This window comes from Dunckerocampus dactyliophorus, chromosome 1, assembly GCF_027744805.1.
Source record: "Dunckerocampus dactyliophorus isolate RoL2022-P2 chromosome 1, RoL_Ddac_1.1, whole genome shotgun sequence".
NCBI lineage: Eukaryota > Metazoa > Chordata > Actinopteri > Syngnathiformes > Syngnathidae > Dunckerocampus > Dunckerocampus dactyliophorus.
Window position 1 is genome coordinate 44790585 of NC_072819.1, and position 20728 is coordinate 44811312.

The 20728-nt window shown below is 40.5% G+C and overlaps 1 protein-coding gene across 14 annotated transcripts in view; it reads right to left on the reverse strand.

The window, feature by feature from the left end:
* plch2a (phospholipase C, eta 2a) overlaps positions 1–20728 on the reverse strand; it is a 154872-nt gene continuing 134144 nt past the window's right edge. For 2 of the 14 annotated variants that reach the window (XM_054797594.1, XM_054797578.1), the window contains exons 15-23: positions 19052–19234; positions 18756–18863; positions 18279–18403; positions 18077–18161; positions 15411–15557; positions 13878–13957; positions 13109–13186; positions 10211–10583; positions 2–2748 (exon numbers count right to left, since the gene is read on the reverse strand). In XM_054797594.1, coding sequence (XP_054653569.1) covers positions 1142–2748; positions 10211–10583; positions 13109–13186; positions 13878–13957; positions 15411–15557; positions 18077–18161; positions 18279–18403; positions 18756–18863; positions 19052–19234 — 2786 coding nt within the window. In that variant the 3' untranslated portion in view covers positions 2–1141. Of the gene's footprint in view, positions 2749–5158; positions 10584–13108; positions 13187–13877; positions 13958–15410; positions 15558–18076; positions 18162–18278; positions 18404–18755; positions 18864–19051; positions 19235–20728 lie in introns of those variants that run through there. The other 12 variants (XM_054797618.1, XM_054797610.1, XM_054797648.1 and 9 more) reach the window with 11 other exon arrangements.

Genomic DNA, 20728 nt, shown 5'->3' on the forward strand with positions numbered 1-20728 from the left:
AGAAGCGCTGGCCTAAACTACCGCCTGTGCAGTTAATAAAGGCAGCATTTTGACCCATTTTTTGATTAATACCATTTTAGTTGTGAGTATTCCTATAATAGGACAAAATCGGTGATGGACCAGCTTCCTGGAACAAACTGTTTGACCTTAGAGGTTCTACTGTATTCCGGAATGCTGGTGACCTGTCATTAGGCTTCATTGAAAACATGAAAACAGAGTGAAACCGTGCATTATTGTTTGGAATTTATTAAAGTCATAATTACACATTGTTGTTTAAATATTGTCTCTTTTTTTTTTTTGCACAAACAACTGGCATGGCAGTACAAACGATGCAGCAGGCTGACAAACGTGCTTTGTTACAGATTTTGTTTTGTTTTAGTACCATGGACTACTGAGAACATAAAAACTACACTGTGATGCTCTTGGGACGCCATCAAACTCTCCTACATAACAGGTGAACATGTTGATAAAAAAAAAAATAGTAAAATAAATCCCAGTCCGGGGTAAATACAGTGCATCTAACACATGCAGTCAACTAAAAGAGAAGTCGTTCCGTCAGTGCTGTGACATGCTGCAGATCAGTATCATTAGCAGACAATTGGCAGCTCGGTTGCATTACAGGTAAGCACTACACAAAGCATTGTATGAATTAAAACGTTCATCTTGCATTGTAGGGATAGCTCATTTTCTCAGGAAAGCTCATCTTTTAGCATAAAACTGCACATTATTTTTCACATAACAACGCCATCACTCTTATATTGCTTGATGGATGGGCTACAAATAATATCTCGACATGATGTTCCTAATTTTAAACTCAGATTATACAATGACAGGGTTAAAGTTAAGAGATGGCATCTACTTGAGCTACTGCTACTAAATGTTGTACCTCCTAAAATACTTAAACGTAACATTAGATCATAGTCAACATAAAGAAGCATTAAAAATGGCAATTTTCTCTAAATACATTGTATCTAACAGATTTACAGGGCTGTCGAACTTGTTTTTCCATAATGTCAGGACAATTTATATGAATCCAGTTTTCTGTGAAATATTCTGTTCAACTATGCTACCTTTTCTGAAGAATAACATAATTTTTCTTGGAAAAAAATGAGAATTTTGACGCTCAAACCTGCCAGTCCACTTAAAGTCTAAGCATAAAAAGGACGTCACTGTTTGCAGGGTTTCCGGAGGAAGGGGACGGTCTTGAGGGGGATCCCAAAGATGTGGCTGCACAGACCATGTTTGGGCTAGCACAAGGGCTTCTATCTATGCAACAGGCCCCTTCAGGATTCCCTCGCTCTTCAATGGGGCAAGCACTACCGCCACCCATTTTATTGGTAAGGTCAAAGCTTGTATTGCCTTGCATCAAGCTCTGGAGCCTTTGCCTTTCTTGGGCCTTCTTGGCCCGGTTTGCAATATAACGCACCCTGCTTTGGCTCCTGGAGGAAGTCCTCCTAATGAGATGCTCAGCTACGGATTCCTCTTCGTATTCGCTCGGCCTATTTTCACGTGCAAAGTCACTCGCATTCAGGGGCTCCACATCGGTCAGCTTCCGTAGCTGCTCTGTCAGGTCACTGCTCGGGTGGGATTTTTCCGAGCTGCCCTTTCGAAGCTGGTCCCTGGTTGGTCGAATATAGAAGCTACGGCTGATGCTGCGGTACTTGCTGTCAAAGTTACAAGAAATATCATCTGATGTAAGATCCCCAAGGCTTTTGGATATGGACACTGGCGTTCTGGATGGAGATGCTGATGACGGACTGCTGGCTGATGACTGCTTGAGCCCTTCCATGAAGAGTCGGCTCCAAGTGTGCCTTCTTTGAGTAAGTCTGTTGGTTAGGTCTATGGGGGATTCCAGGCCATGCTGCAGATGAGGCGGCGTCAACCCATCTCTGGAGCACTCACTCTGTTGAAGATTGGGGTTTGATTTGCTCCTGTTCGCTTGCAGGCTGTCAAAGGAAATGAGTGCTGAATGGTGGCAGCTGGCACAGAGGGGGTCGCAGGTGACGCTAGTTCCAATAAGACTCTTTTTGGCCAGGTTGCCTTGGGAAAGGTCAATGACTGTGTCACTCGAAGAGATGCTAGAGGAGGAGGACATGCTGTCTCTATGGCTAACTGGCTCAAGCTTGCTCCAAAGGCGGTCGGTCGTGGTAGCATCTGTGCATACTTCAGGAACTGAGTGGGCCCCTGAGGCTGCAGCTGCTCGAACATGGCCCCCACTCTTTGCTCTTCTTACTGGTGTGTGTGATGACAGAGTGCTGATTGCTCCCTGGGCCTTGGCAGCTTGTTGTGCAAGGACTGGAGGAGTTTCAGGAGGCAATGCTGCAGCAGGAATTTCCAGTCTCTGATCTTTGTTATTTTTCTTGTCTGTCCGAGTTTCAAGGTTTTCCCTCTGGCTTTGAGTGTACTCAAAGGCCAACTTACCACTTCTTATAGTTTGGGGAACTTGGGTATTTTGTTCAGCGGGAGACTTCACTGAGAGGGACATTGTTTTAGTAAGTGTATTGAGCTTTTTGTTGTCTACACTCACTGTACTAGGACTGTCCAGCAATCGATTTGAATTAACTGCCAACTGGGATTCAGCATTCGCTGGGTTGTTCGGAGACCGCGGGAATGATGAGGAATGATGTGAAGAAAGGCTGCCTTCTGGAATGGTGACAGAGCAGATGATGTGTGTGCTCTTCGAATCCCCAGAGTGATTTCGTGCAGGAAATGGAAGCAGTGCAGTTGGACTCTGTGCTATGGAACAGTCTGTGGAAAGAAACAGGCTATGAGTTGTTTACATTTAACTGAACCTGTGTACGCAAGTGATTATGGGGATTTTCAGCCGTGTTTTCCAGATTATACGTGGCACATTTTGTCACAGTTTGGCTGGTCCTGCGACATATATCAAACTACTATATACTGTATATAATTTAACATGTACGTATGTATGAGTTAAAGTGGGTGGTGGCTGTTTTTGTCAACACCTAATGAGCCTGTGATGCAGTTAGGCACAGAAATCGAATGATCCAGAACATACTGGACACTATTTGTTATGGAATACCTTCTAATACGCTTCTGCCTTGGAGACTGTGTGTCTGTAAGTACTGTGCAAGTATAATTATATGACACCAGTGTGGACTGAAAAATCTTGTATTTTAGACAGCAGTGTTGTTCAATTAAGACACTAATTATATCTAGATTGGAAAATATAGCTGCTGCGTCAGCCACTGACTAACTAAATAGACACTTTTAATTCATTTGGGAATACAAAAATGAAGTTTTGGTTTTAAAGCACAACTGTTCGATACATTTCTATACATATGTCCAGGCGTCATGTCATATATAAAAGTGTCTTTTTCAAGAAAATTCTAACATTTATTAAACAGGTACATCTTTATTATGTCCATGTACTGTAATTTCCAGTGAATAAGGCGCTACTTTTTTCTCATGCTTTGAACCCTGCGGCTTATACAGTTATGCGGCTAATATGTGGTCGCGTCATGTGCTTCAAAGCAGTCATTTTGTGCTTTGTACGCGCCCTCATCATTAATGATGTGCCATTGATTTCTTTTCCGATTTGATACTGAGTAAAATTCCGGCTGGTATCAGCAATACCAATCTGTTACAGATACTTTGCCCAAATATGTGTTGGGTAATTTTAAAAAAGTAGTGTATTTCAAATCACAGCATAGCTCCTAAAATAAAGAATATAAGACATCGGCACAATTTATTCATTTATTTGAAACAACTGCATAACATTTAGACAAGGTCTCAATAATTTTGTTACTTTCCACGGTGTTCCTTTTAATGATATATATTACCTTAAATGACTGAAATATCAAAGTATCAATATTTTTGATTTGAGAATCGATTTATGAGCCTAAAGATACAGTATCGGAGGTAGCGATATTTCAGTATCAATCCACACATCACTACTCATCATGGAGAACGTGTGAAGAAGTGATGCGTGATGCGGCTTTCACGTTGAAGGCGATCGATCTAGCGGCTTTTGCTTGGGTCTGCCGATGTATTTTGGCAGAGTGGAGCGGCGTCGAGAGGTTCACTGCTGCTGGCAGGTTTTGGGGGGCTGGACTGCTGCATGCTGGAGAGGACAGCACGGGCTCCGGGGCTGATTTGCCTCGGGACGGGGGTGACGCTAGTAGTGTGTGTGCTGAGGGAATTGTGGGGCTGTTCGGTTCCAACGCTTGAAAAGGACGACTTTAGTGGTTTCAGTTCCCAGGAGGAAGGCGAGGACAGCGATGAATGGCTGTTCTGGTCGGCTACTGTTTAACTAGCCATATTTCATGCACTGTTTGGGAAAAAGCATTTATTTAATTAAAAGTTTTTACAAATCTTTCTGTGTAACATCGTTTGTACTAAATATCCCATGTTATGACATGGACTCCTGTGGCTTATAGATCCGTGTGGCCTATATATGTACAAATCTTTTTTCTCTAAATTTAGTGGTGTGGCTTAAATACCGGTGCCCTTTATAGTTCGGAAATCACGGTACATTAAAAAAATTGTTTTTCTTTCATCTCCCTGTTGGCGTAAACATTGCTCCCGACTCCAAGGGTTTGTATTCTTCTTTTGTGAATTTAATCTTCTCACTCCTAAAAAACAAAGCTTGCTCTGACGATTGTTCAATCGTAAATACCGAATACCCTGAACGCGACTTATAGTCCAGTACAACTTATGTGTTTTTTCCCCTATTCAGGACTCTTTTATTTTATAGTATGGAACATACAGTAATAAAGCTTGGAATATGTATTTCTCAAAAGGTACAATATTAGACGTCTTCTGCAAACCCTGCTGTCTAGACTTCTGGCTATTACATGGAGGGTTTAGGATATACTATATAGCGCACCACTACGTCTAACTTGTTGAGTTTCAGACCTGAACAACCTTCTTAAGATAGTTTTGGGAAAATGACAGAGATGCAAATACTAGCACTGTTGCAACAAATAAATCCAATCACAATGTTTCCTGAAGTTTTTCAACATTTTATAGGTACAAATAAATGATTTGAAAGCCGATATGTACAGTAAAAGCACCCACAGAAACACAGCAGTGGAATGTTGAACAGGTGAAAATCAGGCAGGTGAGATGGAGAGACTGATGGGTGAAGTGAAGGTGCACAGAATATATGTATGAGGTTGCACGCATGCAGGTTTACCTGGATCTGGTCATCCCCGCAATTCTGCACTAGGAACAGAGAGAGCGTGCAAAGGGAAAAACAGGAAAAAGGAGTTCAGCAAAAACTGGAAAGAGAAGGAGATGGGGGGGGCTAGGAGACAGCTTCAAGAGAAAAACACATCTTTTAAAGATTATGGACTGACCTCATGGAAATATATTGCAGTATAGAAAGACATTGGAAAAAGTCCTGAGTTAAAGTGAAAGACGAGTAGTTTAGGGGAGGAAAATTTCACTGAGATAAATTAGGAATACGTTGACCTTGACGCCGTACCTTGTATTTTAAAATTATTTTGCCTTAATGAAAAAACACTCTGCTGTCCTTAACTAGGCTGTCAGTCATCCATCCATTTGGAATCACTCAACTCTGAATCTTACAAATGGATATCAATGATATAAAAGTATTTTAATATAGTTAATTATACCTAACATTACCTGTCAACACTTTATGTTATTGTATTAAGTGTTTGTCATTGTCATGACTCCCTAAGAAACATTTAAGATACCATTTCTTGTATTACAGTGGAACCTCGGTTTTCGTACACCAATTTGGTGCCAAAAGTATGTCTCGGTTTTCGTAAGGCCAAACATTGCCCAAACAAAGCATCCAGGCGTTGGTGACTCTGTGAAGCATGGATAGTGATTCTTTAAGAGTTGCGACACTATAGACAGATTCGGTGTGTGTTTTTTTTCTTCATCGAACACACATAAAACTCTGAAATCCTCAGTTTCTGTCTCCTTTCTTCCTCCTAATAAGCAACTGTGCGCCCAGAGCTGAAGAAGCATTCAAGCGCACTGCATATTTAAGTGTTCTGTTTTTTTATTAAGGCCACCATGACGCCAAAGACAGTTGCAAGTGCCAGAACTTTGATAAAGAAGGTGAGAAACACTATTGATTTCAATAAAGAAGTCGGTAGCATCTGTAGCGTTGCAATGTAATGTAAAAGTAGGAACCTTTAATGCAGTTTGCAGGGAGAACGGTGTAACAGACACACATTACAGAAACTGAGTCGGGCCAGTGTGTGTCCCTCCACTGATCCCATCGCTGTGTTCACCAACAAGTCTTCAATAAAAGGTAAATGTGATGTATTTCACATGGTTTTCTGCATGTAAAACTATCAATATTCTCTATAAAATGTTTTTTTTGTTCACGTTTCTGGGTGTCCGGAACGGGTTAATTGGATTATTGCCTATGGAAAACATTGCTTCGGTTTTCGTACGTTTCGGTTTTCATCTGACCTTCCGGGAGGATTAATAATGGAAACCAGAGTTCCACTGTATTACCATTTCTTGTTATATTTATTTTTGACTTTTTTTCCCCCACCAAACTAGTCATTAAAAATGGTATCATTACATTCAATATGTTGAGGGACATACAATCTACAGTATGGTGGTTTATACACAACTAATGCCAGAAACCTAACACGAGACTGCAGAAAATACATGACGGTTACGTGAATATATTGAGTCTGCGTTCTTTATTAAAGCGAATTTACTATAAGTTGAAAGCAGGACTTGTATGTACCTGGTTCAATTTCCAAACTATTGGAGTGATAAAATATAATACAACTGTTTCACAACCCAAATATGAAATGTTTAGGCCAGTGGTCACCAACCTTTTGGAAACCAAGATCTCTGGTCTCAGCCGTAAACCTGCGCAAGATCTGCCTTTTGTGCTATTTTTACCAGTTTTGCTGTTTTTTTTAATTTGATGTTGTTTCTGAAATGACATGTGTGATGCAATGACAGATTAGCCAAGGTCCATAGATGGCCCCTGGGGCCGCACTTTGGGCACCCCTACTTTTGTGGATCTTTGTCGGGATCGGGGTTGCGGCGTCGGCTCTATGAGCAAACTACAAATCTATTTGGCTGGTTGACTCCGTGTTGTGGGCGAGCAAAGCGATGGTGGTTGAGGGGCGAGGGACTGCGTTACGACAGTCAGTCCTAATGAGCAGCGTTTTTTTGGAGGTACACATCTATGGAGTTATATTTGTGCCTTCATTTTGTGGTAGCAAAGGCTGATTTTTGAGCCACAACGTGCAATAATTACTGTTGCGTGAGCAGTCACATTGCTGCGCGCTGATGAGAAAAGTCCAAGAAGCAAAAGGAAAAACAGCCAGCCACGGATGACAAAAGGACTAAAAACACGCCTGTAAGAAGAAGAATGCATTATACAGGAAATTTATCATTCAACAAACTAAAGAAGCAGAAAAAAGTATAAAAATAAGTTGACAACAATCTTGAGAGTGTGCAAGAGGGAATATTATAGTAATTTACTAGATAAGAATAAAAATAACATTAGAGCAACCTGGGGTATCTTAAATAGTATTATAGGGAACAGCACTAAGAAAGCAGATTACCCTGGATTACCCATGATTGGAAACACTAATAAGGATGATATGAATGAGGTAGTTGGAATGTTCAACAATTATTTAGTAAATATTGGACCAAAACTAGAAGAAGAAAACTCTGGACAATGGATGAATGGAATGAAACCATAGATAGGAATCTCAATTCCATGTTTCTCACTGATGATATTTTTTTTCTAATATTCTCCTGCTTGACCGGCAAAGTCCCAAAGATCGACTAGTAGCTCGGGATCGACAGGTTGGTGACCCCTGGTTTAGGTCATAAGTAAATTATATTTCAAAACTTACCAGTTGTGTCATCTGCTGGGCAAGTAGGGAGTATCAGATTGCGTATTTTGGGCAAAGACAAGCACAGTTTAAATCAAATATGTGTAGAAAGAAGAGGGATTTAGTTGTTTAATGCTGTTTTAGGGATAGCTAAAGAGGTGGATAAAATTGTTGGTACCCTTCTGTGAAACAAACACTAAAATGGTCACTGAAATAACTTGAACAGACAAAAGTCATAATTAAAGAAAATACTGGAATTTGCCAAAATGCACACTGACGAGCTATAAAGCTTCTAGGAGATTTGTTTGCCAAGTCACATAAACTCTAGGTTTACAGACGCAAAATGAACAGCATACCCACTATAAAACATGGCGACTCCGTTTTGTTCCAAGGCTGTCTGGGTGTCTTTAATGTGCGCAGGGTACAATGAAATCTCAAGACTATATATTCAAGGCATTCTGGAGCCAACTGTGTTGCCAGAAAGCTTGGTCTCAGCCACAGGTCATGGGTCCTGCAAAAGGACAATGGCCAAAAACATTCAAGAATTGCTAAGGGCGAGACATTACACTACATGTGGTCCTTGCCTTACGAGCAGGTTCCGTTCCCAGACTGTGATGTAAGTCGAGTTAAAGTGTAGTAAGTAGGAAGTTATACTTTAATTAAGTCACTCACACTGTACACAGGAATACAATAATTAAATGAAACGGCAATAAAAAGAGCGCTCCTTCTTACTTTTATTCCAGTGGTTGTCTTGCAGGCCTTTCTACCTTCTTAAAATAATGTTCCAGGCTAGTCTGAAAGGATGACTTCCTGTTCCACCCACAGATCTCCTTGTATCAGTGCATCAAATCCATTACCCCTCTAGTATTCAAAAATCTTCATCCTTATCCTTAAAGAGTGGCCAATGTGGGTATATCTCCTCTTTTAGAGATTTTAATTGTTAATTTTCCACTTCCATGGTGATGGCTTTCCTTTTCTTTACCGCACTACCACTTGGGAGAGATAATGTAGTGTAAAAAGTTAACTAATAAGTGGTGTTACTCTTCCTCAGTGTAGCTGAAGAGGCCCATACTGCATATTCTTGTGCTACGGCCCGCATGCATTCTTCCGCCGACGCACTCTGTAACTAGATTCTTGTGTTTACCGACAAAACTAAGTTTTTAATTCATGTGTAGGCGCACATGTTAATTTTTTAGTAATTTTTTCTGTATTATCACTTTTGTGGATTTCCAGTAATTTCAGGCATTCTTGTGGGTTTTTCCTTCTTTGGTGTAAGAATACCAACAATTTCAACCACGTGTATTATTAAATTGTCACAACTACTGCTCATCATTAAGTGAAACTCATTAAATTAAACAAAACACTGTATTAGGGTCACATAAGATTCTAGGGTCTGCGATGTCTATGAGCGGGTATAGAAGGAGAAATCCTATTTAACATAAGTGATCTAGAAGGTTTGGGGTCAAGTTAAAAAAAAAAAAAAAAACTACAAATGATCTACAACATCTACAAAACAGTCAGCTGCATTTTATGCCTCGTGAGCATCTTACCAGCAAAGAACAGGGGCGACTTTTGACGTAACTCCTCCATTTTTTGAGCGAACAGGGCATTCATCTCACGTTGAAGAGTGCCTACAGCTCTCTTACGGCTGTCAAGAACAGAACTCAGAGGCAGCACTGGGGGTGAGTCAAAGCTGCTCAGGCTGTCAAAGCTGTCACAGCTACTGCTGTCATCACTCAGTGAGAAACACTGATTCATATCACCGTTTGTGAACGGCATAAATGCTGGGCCACACACAGTACCGTATTTGGGTACTGTTGCCTGGTGCCAACGGAGGTTGGTCCTGCAATCTGGTGTGAGGCTCTGCACAGGTGTGACAGTGTTGGGAAAGCGTCTACGAGGAATGTTGCAAGACAGGGCATTCCTTTGTGAGGCGTCGGGCAGTGTTTGGATGTGCTGGGCAGCCAGGCTCTGCCTGGCTTTGGATCTGGGGAAGGGCTTAGGTCGAAGGAAAGCCTGGGATGAGTACTGAAATTGGGCCTCCTTAGAGTGAGGAAGCGACTGGGATTCTGGATGAGTAGCTTTTGGCTGCCGACGAGCTGCAGGTTCTGACTGACCTCTTTTCCTGGGTGAGCAATTCTTTCTTTCCTGTTCTTCTGACATTTTTGACTTTGATCCCTGCCCTTCCTCAGCACAACCCTTTCTTTCTGCCTCTGGACTTTCCTTGGAGCCAATCACACATGTTATACAGTTGGAAGACATTCCCACCCTGCCTGAGCTGTTAAGTGCAACTCGGGCGAAAACCCCTGGTTTCATTTCTGGATCGTGAAAGCGTAGCCGGCTGGCCCGTTTAAGAGGCTCACTCATAGGACGTTGAGGAGCAAAACGAGGGCTCTTACCTTTACCCTCAGTGTGAAAAGTCCCATTGGTGTCAGGGTGTTCCCATGGGCCCTTGGCTTGGTGGGATGCCAGTGAATCTCCATTGCGGAGTTGTGGTGGTGTGGGCTGGTGAGAGGAGGAAGCAGAGGCCTTGTCCTCAGACTCTCTGTCCTCACTTGTGCCCTCTGAGCTACAGTCTTTGGTGTTGATGGCGATCTCAGGGAGGCCCTTCTTGACTTTGGGCTGACCTTTGGTTGGTGCACTGGCAGTGCGGCGCAGGAGGTGGGCACCAAATGGTTGCTTACGGCTGTGCTGTGCAACAGCATGGCTGTCCAGGGAAGCTTGCTTTGGGTTTCTGTGAAAGAGCCCTTTTATACCGCTGACTGCTCTGGCCTGACGGAAACACAAGAAACAAACTGTCAAACACATGGTGAATTACCAGGTCAAAATGGAAGTGAGTCAAAGACGATGCACCAAAAATAATTGCTGCCATAATGCAGACAACACTGGTACAGTCTGCATTATTGCAATAACAGATACAGTAGGTTTGGTGGAGCCAACATGCTTAAGGAGTAACTAAAAACTTTAAATATCCACATGTATACAGTGGTGTGAAAAAGTGTTTGACCCGTTGCTGATTTCTTATTTTTTTGCACGTTTGTCACACTTAAATGTTTCAGATCAGACAAATTTAAATATTAGTCAATGACAACACAACTGAAAAAAAAATGCAGTTTTTAAATGAAACTTTATTATTAAGGGAGAAAAAAATCCAAACCTACATGGCCCTGTATGAAAAAGTGATTGCCCCCTAAACCTAATAACTGGTTCGGCCACCCTTGGCAGCAACAACTGCAATCAAGTGTCTGCGATAACTTGCAATGAGTCTCTTAAAGCGCTCTGGACATTTTGGCCCCCTCATCTTTGCATAACTGTTCTAATTCAGCCACATTGGAGGGTTTTCCAGCATGAAGCACCTTTTTAAGGTCATGCCACAGCATCTCAATAGGATTCAGGTCAGGACTTTGACTAGGCCACTCCAAAGTCTTTGTTTTGTTTTTCTTCAGCCGTTCAGAGGTGGACTTGCTGGTGTGTTTTGGATCATTGTCCTGCTGCAGAACCCAAGTTTGTTTCAGCTTGAGGTCACAAACAGATGGCCGGACATTCTCCTTCAGGATTTTTTGGTAGACAGCAGAATTCATGGTTCCATTTATCACAGCAAGTTGTCCATGTCCTGAAGCAGCAAAACAGCCCCAGACCATCACACTACCACCACCATATTTTACTATTGGTATGATGTTCTTTTTCTGAAATGCGGCGTTACTTTTATTCCAGATGTAACGGGACACACGTCTTCCAAAAAGTTAAATTTTTGTCTCGTCTCAGAGGGCAATCACTTTTTCCTACACAGAGCCTTGTAGGTTTGGATTTTTTTTTCCTCCCCTAATAAAAACAGTTTCATTTAAAAACTGCATTTTGTGCTCAGTTTTGTTGTCATTGACGATCTGAAACAAGTCTGTGTGCAAAAAATAAGAAATCAGGGAGTGGGCAAACACTTTTTCACACCCCTGTACATGAAACATCCTGTTATACACATGAATAGTCACCAAGTGTTGATCATTTTACAGTTGTATTCCATGCTTCATCACATCGAAATAATAAAATTAGTGAGTTAGTCATTTTGAGCTTTAGCACATTTGTCTCAAGCAGCAAGAAAATTAAATGAGCACTATAGCAGAAATTGTGATTGTTGAAAGGTGGTGAATTATACATTCAATTTGTGTTAAACTGTTTGTATAACAGTCCAATATAAAGCCTTGGCTATAAAAACATTTATAAACAATTTTTTTTCAGATCAGAATAATATAACATCGATCAATACATTAACCTTACAATGTAATAGGGTGTGGATTTTTTTCTGTGGCTTTATTAGACCCACGACAAAGCTTAAAAGTGACAATGACAATGTCAGGTGGAGACAATGTGATGATTGTGAAGGTCATCTCGTCAGACAACGTCCAACATTAAACCACTGAACCATTCCAAAGAACAAGCCAAACCAAATGGAGCTATGGGTATGGACTGAAACACTCTGCAATTTCTGCTAATCAACATTGTGAAAGAAGTAGATCCAAGTAGTCTAAGTTTTGAAACGGGGGTGATAGTAGCAGTACAGACAAAAAGACAACTGTGACAAAACCAAGTGGTGTAAGGGACCTATGCAAATGACCCATGCTCAAGAAAACCCGCCATATGACGACTACGACATTTGAGAGTATAACTTCTTTTGTACAATTGACCGAATCCATTTTTTTCTCTCACATAATCTAATCACGGAGAGCAGCAGAAGAGGATGACGAAGTCATACTGCATTACTACTTCAAAATAATGAAATAAAAGAGATGTAATTACATAAATTATGTAGTGAAATGTGTAGATAACTCCAAAAGAGGGGAACGGTGGAAAGATTTTTTTCTCATTTGACTCACTACTCAAAGAAAATGAAAACAACAAAAAAAAAAAATCAGTATCAAAAATGTTTAAAAATTGAATGTTATGTTGAGATTATACATGTTTATTTTATTGGTTAGTAATAATTCAATATAGTGGCAGAGTTCAACAATCATCAAAAGCACCGGGACGATACACAACAAAAAAAATGGAATATAAAATGTTTTTTGCTTTAAAAAAAAAAAAAGCGACAGCAGGAGATTTCCAGTTTTCTCTTTTTTTATGTTCGAATTAAAGACATTGGATCTACTTGGTGGATTACTGAAGGTGCAAATAGGACAAGCCTTCAATAACTCATGCGTTGCATGAGTTGCTCTTTTACAGTATGTTTAGCTGGCGAGTGGGGTATGTGCAGGGGCAGGGTGTCAAATAGGCTCATGCAAGATGCTGACTGGGTGTCACTACACCTGAGTTATCAGTGGCAGCTTCAACGTTCCTAAAAATGTCCGGTTTTGAAATGAATCATTTGGGAAAAAAGGGGGCGACTGGAATTACATACAGACACAGGCGGAGATGGGGAGAAAGAGAGAAAGAGAGAATCAGACAGGCACAGATGACAAAGAACTTAAACGTGTGTGGTGGCGAGCCACGAAAGAAACACATCACAACAGGAGACACAAAGCAGCTGAGAAAGACAGGGTTCAAAACAAGGACAATATGAACAACATACAGTATTTAAAACAAAATGCACTGAATGCATTAAAACAAACTGCTTTTATAACAATAGCTACATCATTTCTAAAAGTATAAAAACACTTTGAGCCAGAAACACCAGCAATCATACACGCTAGCCCTGTTCAGACCCACATTAACAAGCATCCAGATAGATCTGATCTGGACACCACCGACTTTACATAGGAGCTCTCATTTGTAGCAAAGGAGAGAGCAATACAAATATTTACTATACAGTTGGGGTTGAAGTTGTTTAGAAATGGCTCCGAAAGATGTAAATCTACCACACTATTCTTTACAGTTGACAGAATTGTACCAGACTACTAATTGCAAGCTCAAATGACCTGTAACTGAGGTGGCCGGATTCAGTTCACTTTTTGGAACCTACAAAAAGCATCTGGCCAGGATTTAAAAATCATCATGTATGTTATTTATATATTTTAGTCTACTGGTGGAAATTATAATAGTTGTAGTAATCCATCCGTCTTCCACAGCGGTACCTACCTTACCAGTTATGTCATGCACAGCTACATGAACAAAGATGGAAGCCTCTTCCATACCTTCTAAGTACACATGGCGATAACCTGCACACAAACACGCGGGAAAATAATGAATCATAAGACAATCAAAATACAGTGGAACCTTGGTAAGTAGGGGTGTCACAAGGGCTCGGGTCACAAGATCTTGCAAGATTAAAACGTGACAAGATTTCCCGTGGGCACTAGGCCTGGGACGATAATAAACAAATTAAACACACACTAAATAAAAATGCCGGCCTCAATATATTGCCATGTGCATTACATGTCTGTTTTCTATGTTCCTCGTCTCCAAACAGGCAGGAAGAAAGTTATATATGTATGTACATATATATATATATATTTCTATGTTTTTTTTGTGGTACTTTTCCTAAAAGTGCATTTAAAATTATGTCTCATCTTGTAGACCCAATCTCATGTATCGTCTCGTCTCATAAACGTTAGAGTCATTAATCCATTCCAGAAGGTCCAACTCTAACCAAAACGTACTCTAACCGGATCAATTTTCCCCATACAAAATAATGTAAATCCCTTTAACCTGTTCCAGAAAGCCAAAAATGTTAACACGCAACACGTTTAAAAAAAAAAAAAGTAAGTGTACAATTACATTTTTCCATGCAGAAAATAATTTGAAATAAAAAATAAAAAGATATAAATGATGACTGAAAGGGATAACCAAACAATTAAGGTTATTATAACCTTCACTGAAGACGCAATTGTTTTCAAAGACACAATGTGGCAGCGAGATCAACACGAACACCACCTTTGTCTTTTGCCATGAGTTATTTCTCGAATTCAATAGCGTTTCTCACCTCAGGTCTCTGCTTTTCTTTTGATGACGGCTGCAAAATAACTCAAAATGGAGCCAAAGAAAGTTGCAAGTGCCAGAGGTTGGAAACACTATTGAATTCAACAAATGAATTCAAGCAAAACACAAAGGTGGTGTCCGTGTTGATCTTGCTGTCACATTGTGTCTTTACCAACACGTCATCACATCTTCAATGACGGTATAAGTCATCTTAAATAGTCATTGATCCCTTTCATTTGTAATTTCTAAGTATTTATAATTATTTTATGCATGTAAAATTATAAAAACGTGCATAACTGTGTTAGTTAGCAAAGAACTACAAAGTCAACCTGCTGATGACATCATAGACGGGCGGCGGAGCTGACTTTCGGGTCCTGTTTCCATTCAAGCTGCTAGCGTTTTATGATAAGAAATACACTGACAACACAGTTGCACACACGCAGTATATTAATAACATGACAGGACGCGCGCCGTATTGTACGCTAACCAAGCTAAAATGTACGCAAACCAGGACAACATTTTGCCGATGCGTTCGACGACCAAAATACGGTGTGTATACTAATCAAGGTTCCATTGTATACAGATATATAATGTATATACTGCATGAGTCTGTGTTTAGCAAGACATTACGTTGCCTAACTTCATAAGACAGGTCTTAGTTCCGTCCACAAGCAGGTGATGAGCAAGTCTTACCTGGCATCATGCTGTTGAAGGCAATAGTCCTCTGGCCAATGAAATCTTGACCAATGGGGTCATGGTCCCACACGAGGAAACGCACAAGGGTCAGCTCTGGCATGTGAACTGTAAACACCAGAGTCTCCTCCCACATCGGGTTGAAACCTGCAGGATCATCCCAAGCGAGATTTGGTTGAAGCACGAGAAAGTAGAAGGGATGAGGGTTTGAGAAAAGATTAGACGGAAGGAGGAATCAAGAGGAAAGACAATGAGAGCAAGTGGGAGAGAGCGAGAGAGGGAATGAGAGGAAAGGTAAGAAATAAAGTGACAGAGACAGTATAGTCAGGAGAGTTTTGGAGAGTGAACACTCAGCTCAGTGGTAATCAATTATTCAGATTGTGTGTTTTTGTGTGCAGACAGAGGTGCTGCATGTGCAGGTCTCCTTGCACTCAGCTCATAAATTATACATCAAAACCCATTCAACTAAGCCAATGAGGTACCTACTGTATCACTTTGACTGCAATATAGTGAAAATAATATAAATAGTCATTGTTTTGTTGTAATTGGCTCTTGTGACTGAGTGTGCAAATAGGATAATACAATGCAACAGCTTCCTTTGTCAAATATGACCTTTTGTAAAAAGGTATAGAGAGCCTTCTATGTGCAATGTCGGCACAACACTGCACTGATTTAGCACATGTAAATCCAATACAATACAAGTGACTTTCAGTTCAATGACATCGTTATATACTGTGTGTATATATTTGGTGGTCATTGGTATCCTAAATGTGCTGCACTGCACATCCTCATGACAACATGTTGTCTATGTTGATGACAGTGACGTGCAGTCAGAGGAGGCACGCAAGGCAGAGGCAAAAACGATTGATAGCATAAAACAAACATTAATATCTGTTAATTGAATTTTGGGTAGGTGGAAAAATGTTTCTACCACTGCAGGGGTTGTCAGCGCTAACAATTCTCTTCCTTCGTTGCGATGTAGTCTCTTGACACAATGTCCCCCTCACCGTATGCACGAAGCCTTTCCTATGATGGTAACACTCTGTGCAGCAGAAACACGCGATTTCTGTTGGCATGACTTGGCAAGCTCCACATTTACACCAACAAGTCATGCTAATCCTGACTCTCTCAGCCCTCCTCTGCTCTGACTTCTCACTCTCTTGCCCGCTGAACTTCTAGAAATCTCTAGCTCATCTTCCGTATATTCATGCTCAAAAAGATAAGGTTCTGGATCCTCATTTGTTTAAAAGTAGTCGGCGGCAGTGGCTCTCACAAAGTCTACCATGATTAGTAAACAGACACGTGCGCTTCCTATACTGCTGCTGTTGTTGACGGAAGTTGCAGGCTCTGTGAAATCAATGCGCCCAAGAAAGAAGTTCCGGTAATGCTTAAAATGACCAAAATACGGCAAAATACTGTAAATATTGCATGTTATCATATATGTGCCTGTTACTGCACGGTCACAGCATGTATACTGTATAAAACAATAAAACGTTGTTGGAGGTTCCCGTGTGGCTCATTACGTGCATTGTTAGCTCCCTCATGCTAAGTGTTTTTCTCTCTTTAGAATGCACAGAAAAGGGAAAGACTTGTGTTCATGTTTCACATAAGGATTGTTGATGATGGGCAAAATTCCAAAAAAAGTGCAGTTGTCCTTAATGTAAAAATCGCTGAATTTGCACATTTCCTGATCAAGTGAGGCTGCTGTGAGTGTGCCTGCCTACCTGCACATTGAGTTGGATCACGGTGCCTGCCAATTTGCTTGTCAGTTTCTGTTTGTGGGCATGTCACCAATAATGTAATGTCGCAGAAACATTTATTATTACACCATGACTTTCTACAGCCTGTGTAATGTCTTTAATGTAGGTGTGACATCATTATTCTTGCTAATTGGACAATAAAATACATAGAAATGTCATGGGAGACACTTGCAGTAACGCTGCATCCTGAAGGGGTCGGGCATGCGTGAGCTGGAAGGTGCCTGTCACTGCCGTTCGTTCGTAGAGGAAAAGCTGACTTTTTTTTGTGATAGAAGCACTAGGTAGCAGAAAGTCAAATGTATTCAAGATATTTTTATGCTCTGCTCAATGAATGAATGAATTTGACTGCCAAGATGGAGGATTCTATAGCCTACATCACCTGGTGGGGTGATCGGACTTTTACAACAAAGTATCAGAAGCAAAAGCTGCATGTAATTCATATATAGATAAAAGGTAAAAATACAAATGTTTTTTAGTTAATAAAAAGTTAATAAATGGGACTAAGAAGCATTTGAAAACAATCTGTACACTTTTTTTTTTTTTTTTTAAACAAAAGTGAATCATTGTCTTCTTTTTGTTGTTCTCCAGAAGAGTCAGTGCCTCACCAGCCATAACCTCACCGCACATCGCTGGATGATGATGTGTACTGTATGATCCCAAAATGGAATAAGCCTACATTGCAGTTTCATTATTCCTGTATTGATTAGTTTATTGTGCAGCCCTACTTTTAACCAACAAACTTCCCCAACTAATCGATATCCCAAATCCTGTTTTAAAAACCACAGCCCTCCACAATCCAATCCAGTTTAGACATACTTAAAATGGGAGTTGACATGTGAAAATGAAATATCTGCGGTACGTTATGTAGAAAGATAAAGTAAATCAATCTACCCCCCAAACACTCACCATTATCATCCACCACTCGGGTTTGCTCCTTGGAGCAGTCCACTGGGAGGCCAATGATCTCCACTTCCACAAAGGGATCAATGATCTGACAAAGGGAAATGAGCAGTGAGATGCAATTTCAGTGGATTGCCAAATTCCAATAAAACTACTGATCAAGCTATTGCAGGTTAAGTTTGTAAAAATAAGCATGAACGTATTCTACCTCTCCTCTGTCCCCCAGCATCGAGTCTTTGGGTTTGGGCAGCTGCTGTCCACTGATGATCTTCAACACCAGTTGCTTCTTCATCTGACCTGGCAGTGGATCCTCCAAATTGGGATTAAAGGCACCTGGCATTGACGTAAAAATGTTGTTCACGTGTATAAGACAACCAGGCATTCAAAGTAATTCTTCTGTGCTCAATCGACAATTATGTTTTATTTGCTTAATTGTATTGTCTAGCAGTAGCGTGTAGTAGTAGTGGTGAATTTTGCTATTATGCTCCTTGTTCAAGAATAGTAATTTGTGCAAAAAGTACTGAAAAACTGAACAGCTGGACATGTGCATTCAAAAGTTTGGAGGTGAAATTAAGTTCACCTGTAAAAGGTTATAGCGCATTTTAGTTTCATCCTGAAATTTCACCTGCAAGTCGAAAATCCTGAACTTTTTGTGAGTAGTGCTTATTATCATCAGTGTGCTGACCTTCACACATGCAGCTGGGTTTGATGATGTAGCCACAGTTGCCATTGCTGTAGAACTTGGCTCTGTTGAGCTGAAGGACTCGACCCTCTGACTGATAGTTGAGTGCAACTGAAATCAAAGCCATTCCATTACTACGGTCAACATAATGGCTAACTCACATGGACACAGTGACAGCTAATGAAGGAAGGAAACATGTTCATCAATGCTGCAGGTGCAAAATGAAATAGTGAGCATCAGTAGTCATTGGTGAGGACAGAGAGAGGAAGAGCACTCAAAGTAGTGAGACTGGGACCTACCAAGTTGGCAGCCAGCATTCCAGAAGGGCTGAGGGTTGAAGTTTGAGGAGTCCACGCGATAAGAAGACGGGTAGATGCGTGAGAGCTGTCGCTGGTTAAAATGGATGAACACACTGGCTTTTTGCTGCATCACCTGGTGGGCTTTGGTTTCACTCAGGGAAGACACTTGCCAGGTGCAGTTGGCTGCCATTAATGACACACACACACACACACACACACACACATTCTCGTTTCCATGTTTTTTGAGGACCATATTTTTTATCGTCACTTGTGAGTACCACCCTTTCTAAAGGTGCTACAAGGATGAAAAAAATCAGGTACTCTAACCACATTTTTATAAGCTTATACACGACTTCAAATATCTAAATTGTTGATGTAATGAATTTTCTCGTGCTATGTGGGGACATAAGAAAAATCGAGAAAACACGGTTAATGGGGACCTCATTAACATAATATTTGCATACTTCACACCAAGTCCAATGTGATTAGTGGGGACTTTGCAACAAGTATATTACCAATGTGATTTGAAGGGACTTTGCAACAAATATATTACCAATGACATGTTCAGAATGTCACATATGTTAAAAAGGTTTCTGATCAAGAGATCAAGAAAGCAACTATTACTATCACATTTCAGATTTCAGATTTAAACGTTTAATGGACAATAATGCAACAACTATGCATTCATTTGTGCTCTGATGTCAGCAGTGTAAGTGTTTTGCTCCAGCAACTTCAGATGTAGGATGTACTGGTCACAGGTCATATAGTCTGTGTGTGAAATCTGTGGATAAAACTGATTCTCCAATATTTTCACAGAGTGTGTACCCAGACTCTGGTTGAAGGTGTGTTGTGGGGACCCCGTAAATGTCCAAAATACCCTATTTATTAACAAGGAAAAAATATTCCTGTGAAGTTTAAATTATGCTACAAGTGTTGCGCGATCACTACATTTCTACATATATTACATTTACAATCTTTGTGTACTTGTTCGCAGTAAATTGGGGGCACACACTGGTGAAATGTCTTCTAAACGTTTGTTGTGTGGGAAAATGTTTGTTGTTCTGACAATGTACTTGCACCCTAAAGTGTTTAACATACTACATTTAGAAGTTTAGTGCAAGTGCAGTACTTGAGCAGAATTTTAAACCCAACAGGGATTTTTTTCTTGGTTTATCATCAATGTAGTCTGGGCCTTGACGGCGTCCCCACAACACACCTTTGACAAGAGTTTGATCTGACCCTGTGTGTGAAACCTATGGATGAAACTGATTCTCCAATTTTTCACAAAGAGTGTGTACCCAGACTCTGGTGGAAGGTGTGTTGTGGGGACCCCGTAAATGTCCAAAATACACTGTTTATAAACAAGGAAAAAATATTCCTGTGAAGTTTAAATTATGCTACAAGTATTGCACGATCACTACATTTCTACATATATTACATTTACAATCTTTGTGTACTTGTTCGCAGTAGATTGGGGGCACACACTGGTGAAATGTCTTCTAAACGTTTGTTATGTGGGAAAATGTTTGTTGTGCTGACAATGTACTTGCATCCTAAGGTGTTTAACATACTACATTTAGAAGTTTAGTGCAAGTGCAGTACTTGAGCAGAATTTTAAACCCAACAGGGATTTTTTTCTTGGTTTATCATCAATGTAGTCTGGGCCTTGACGGCGTC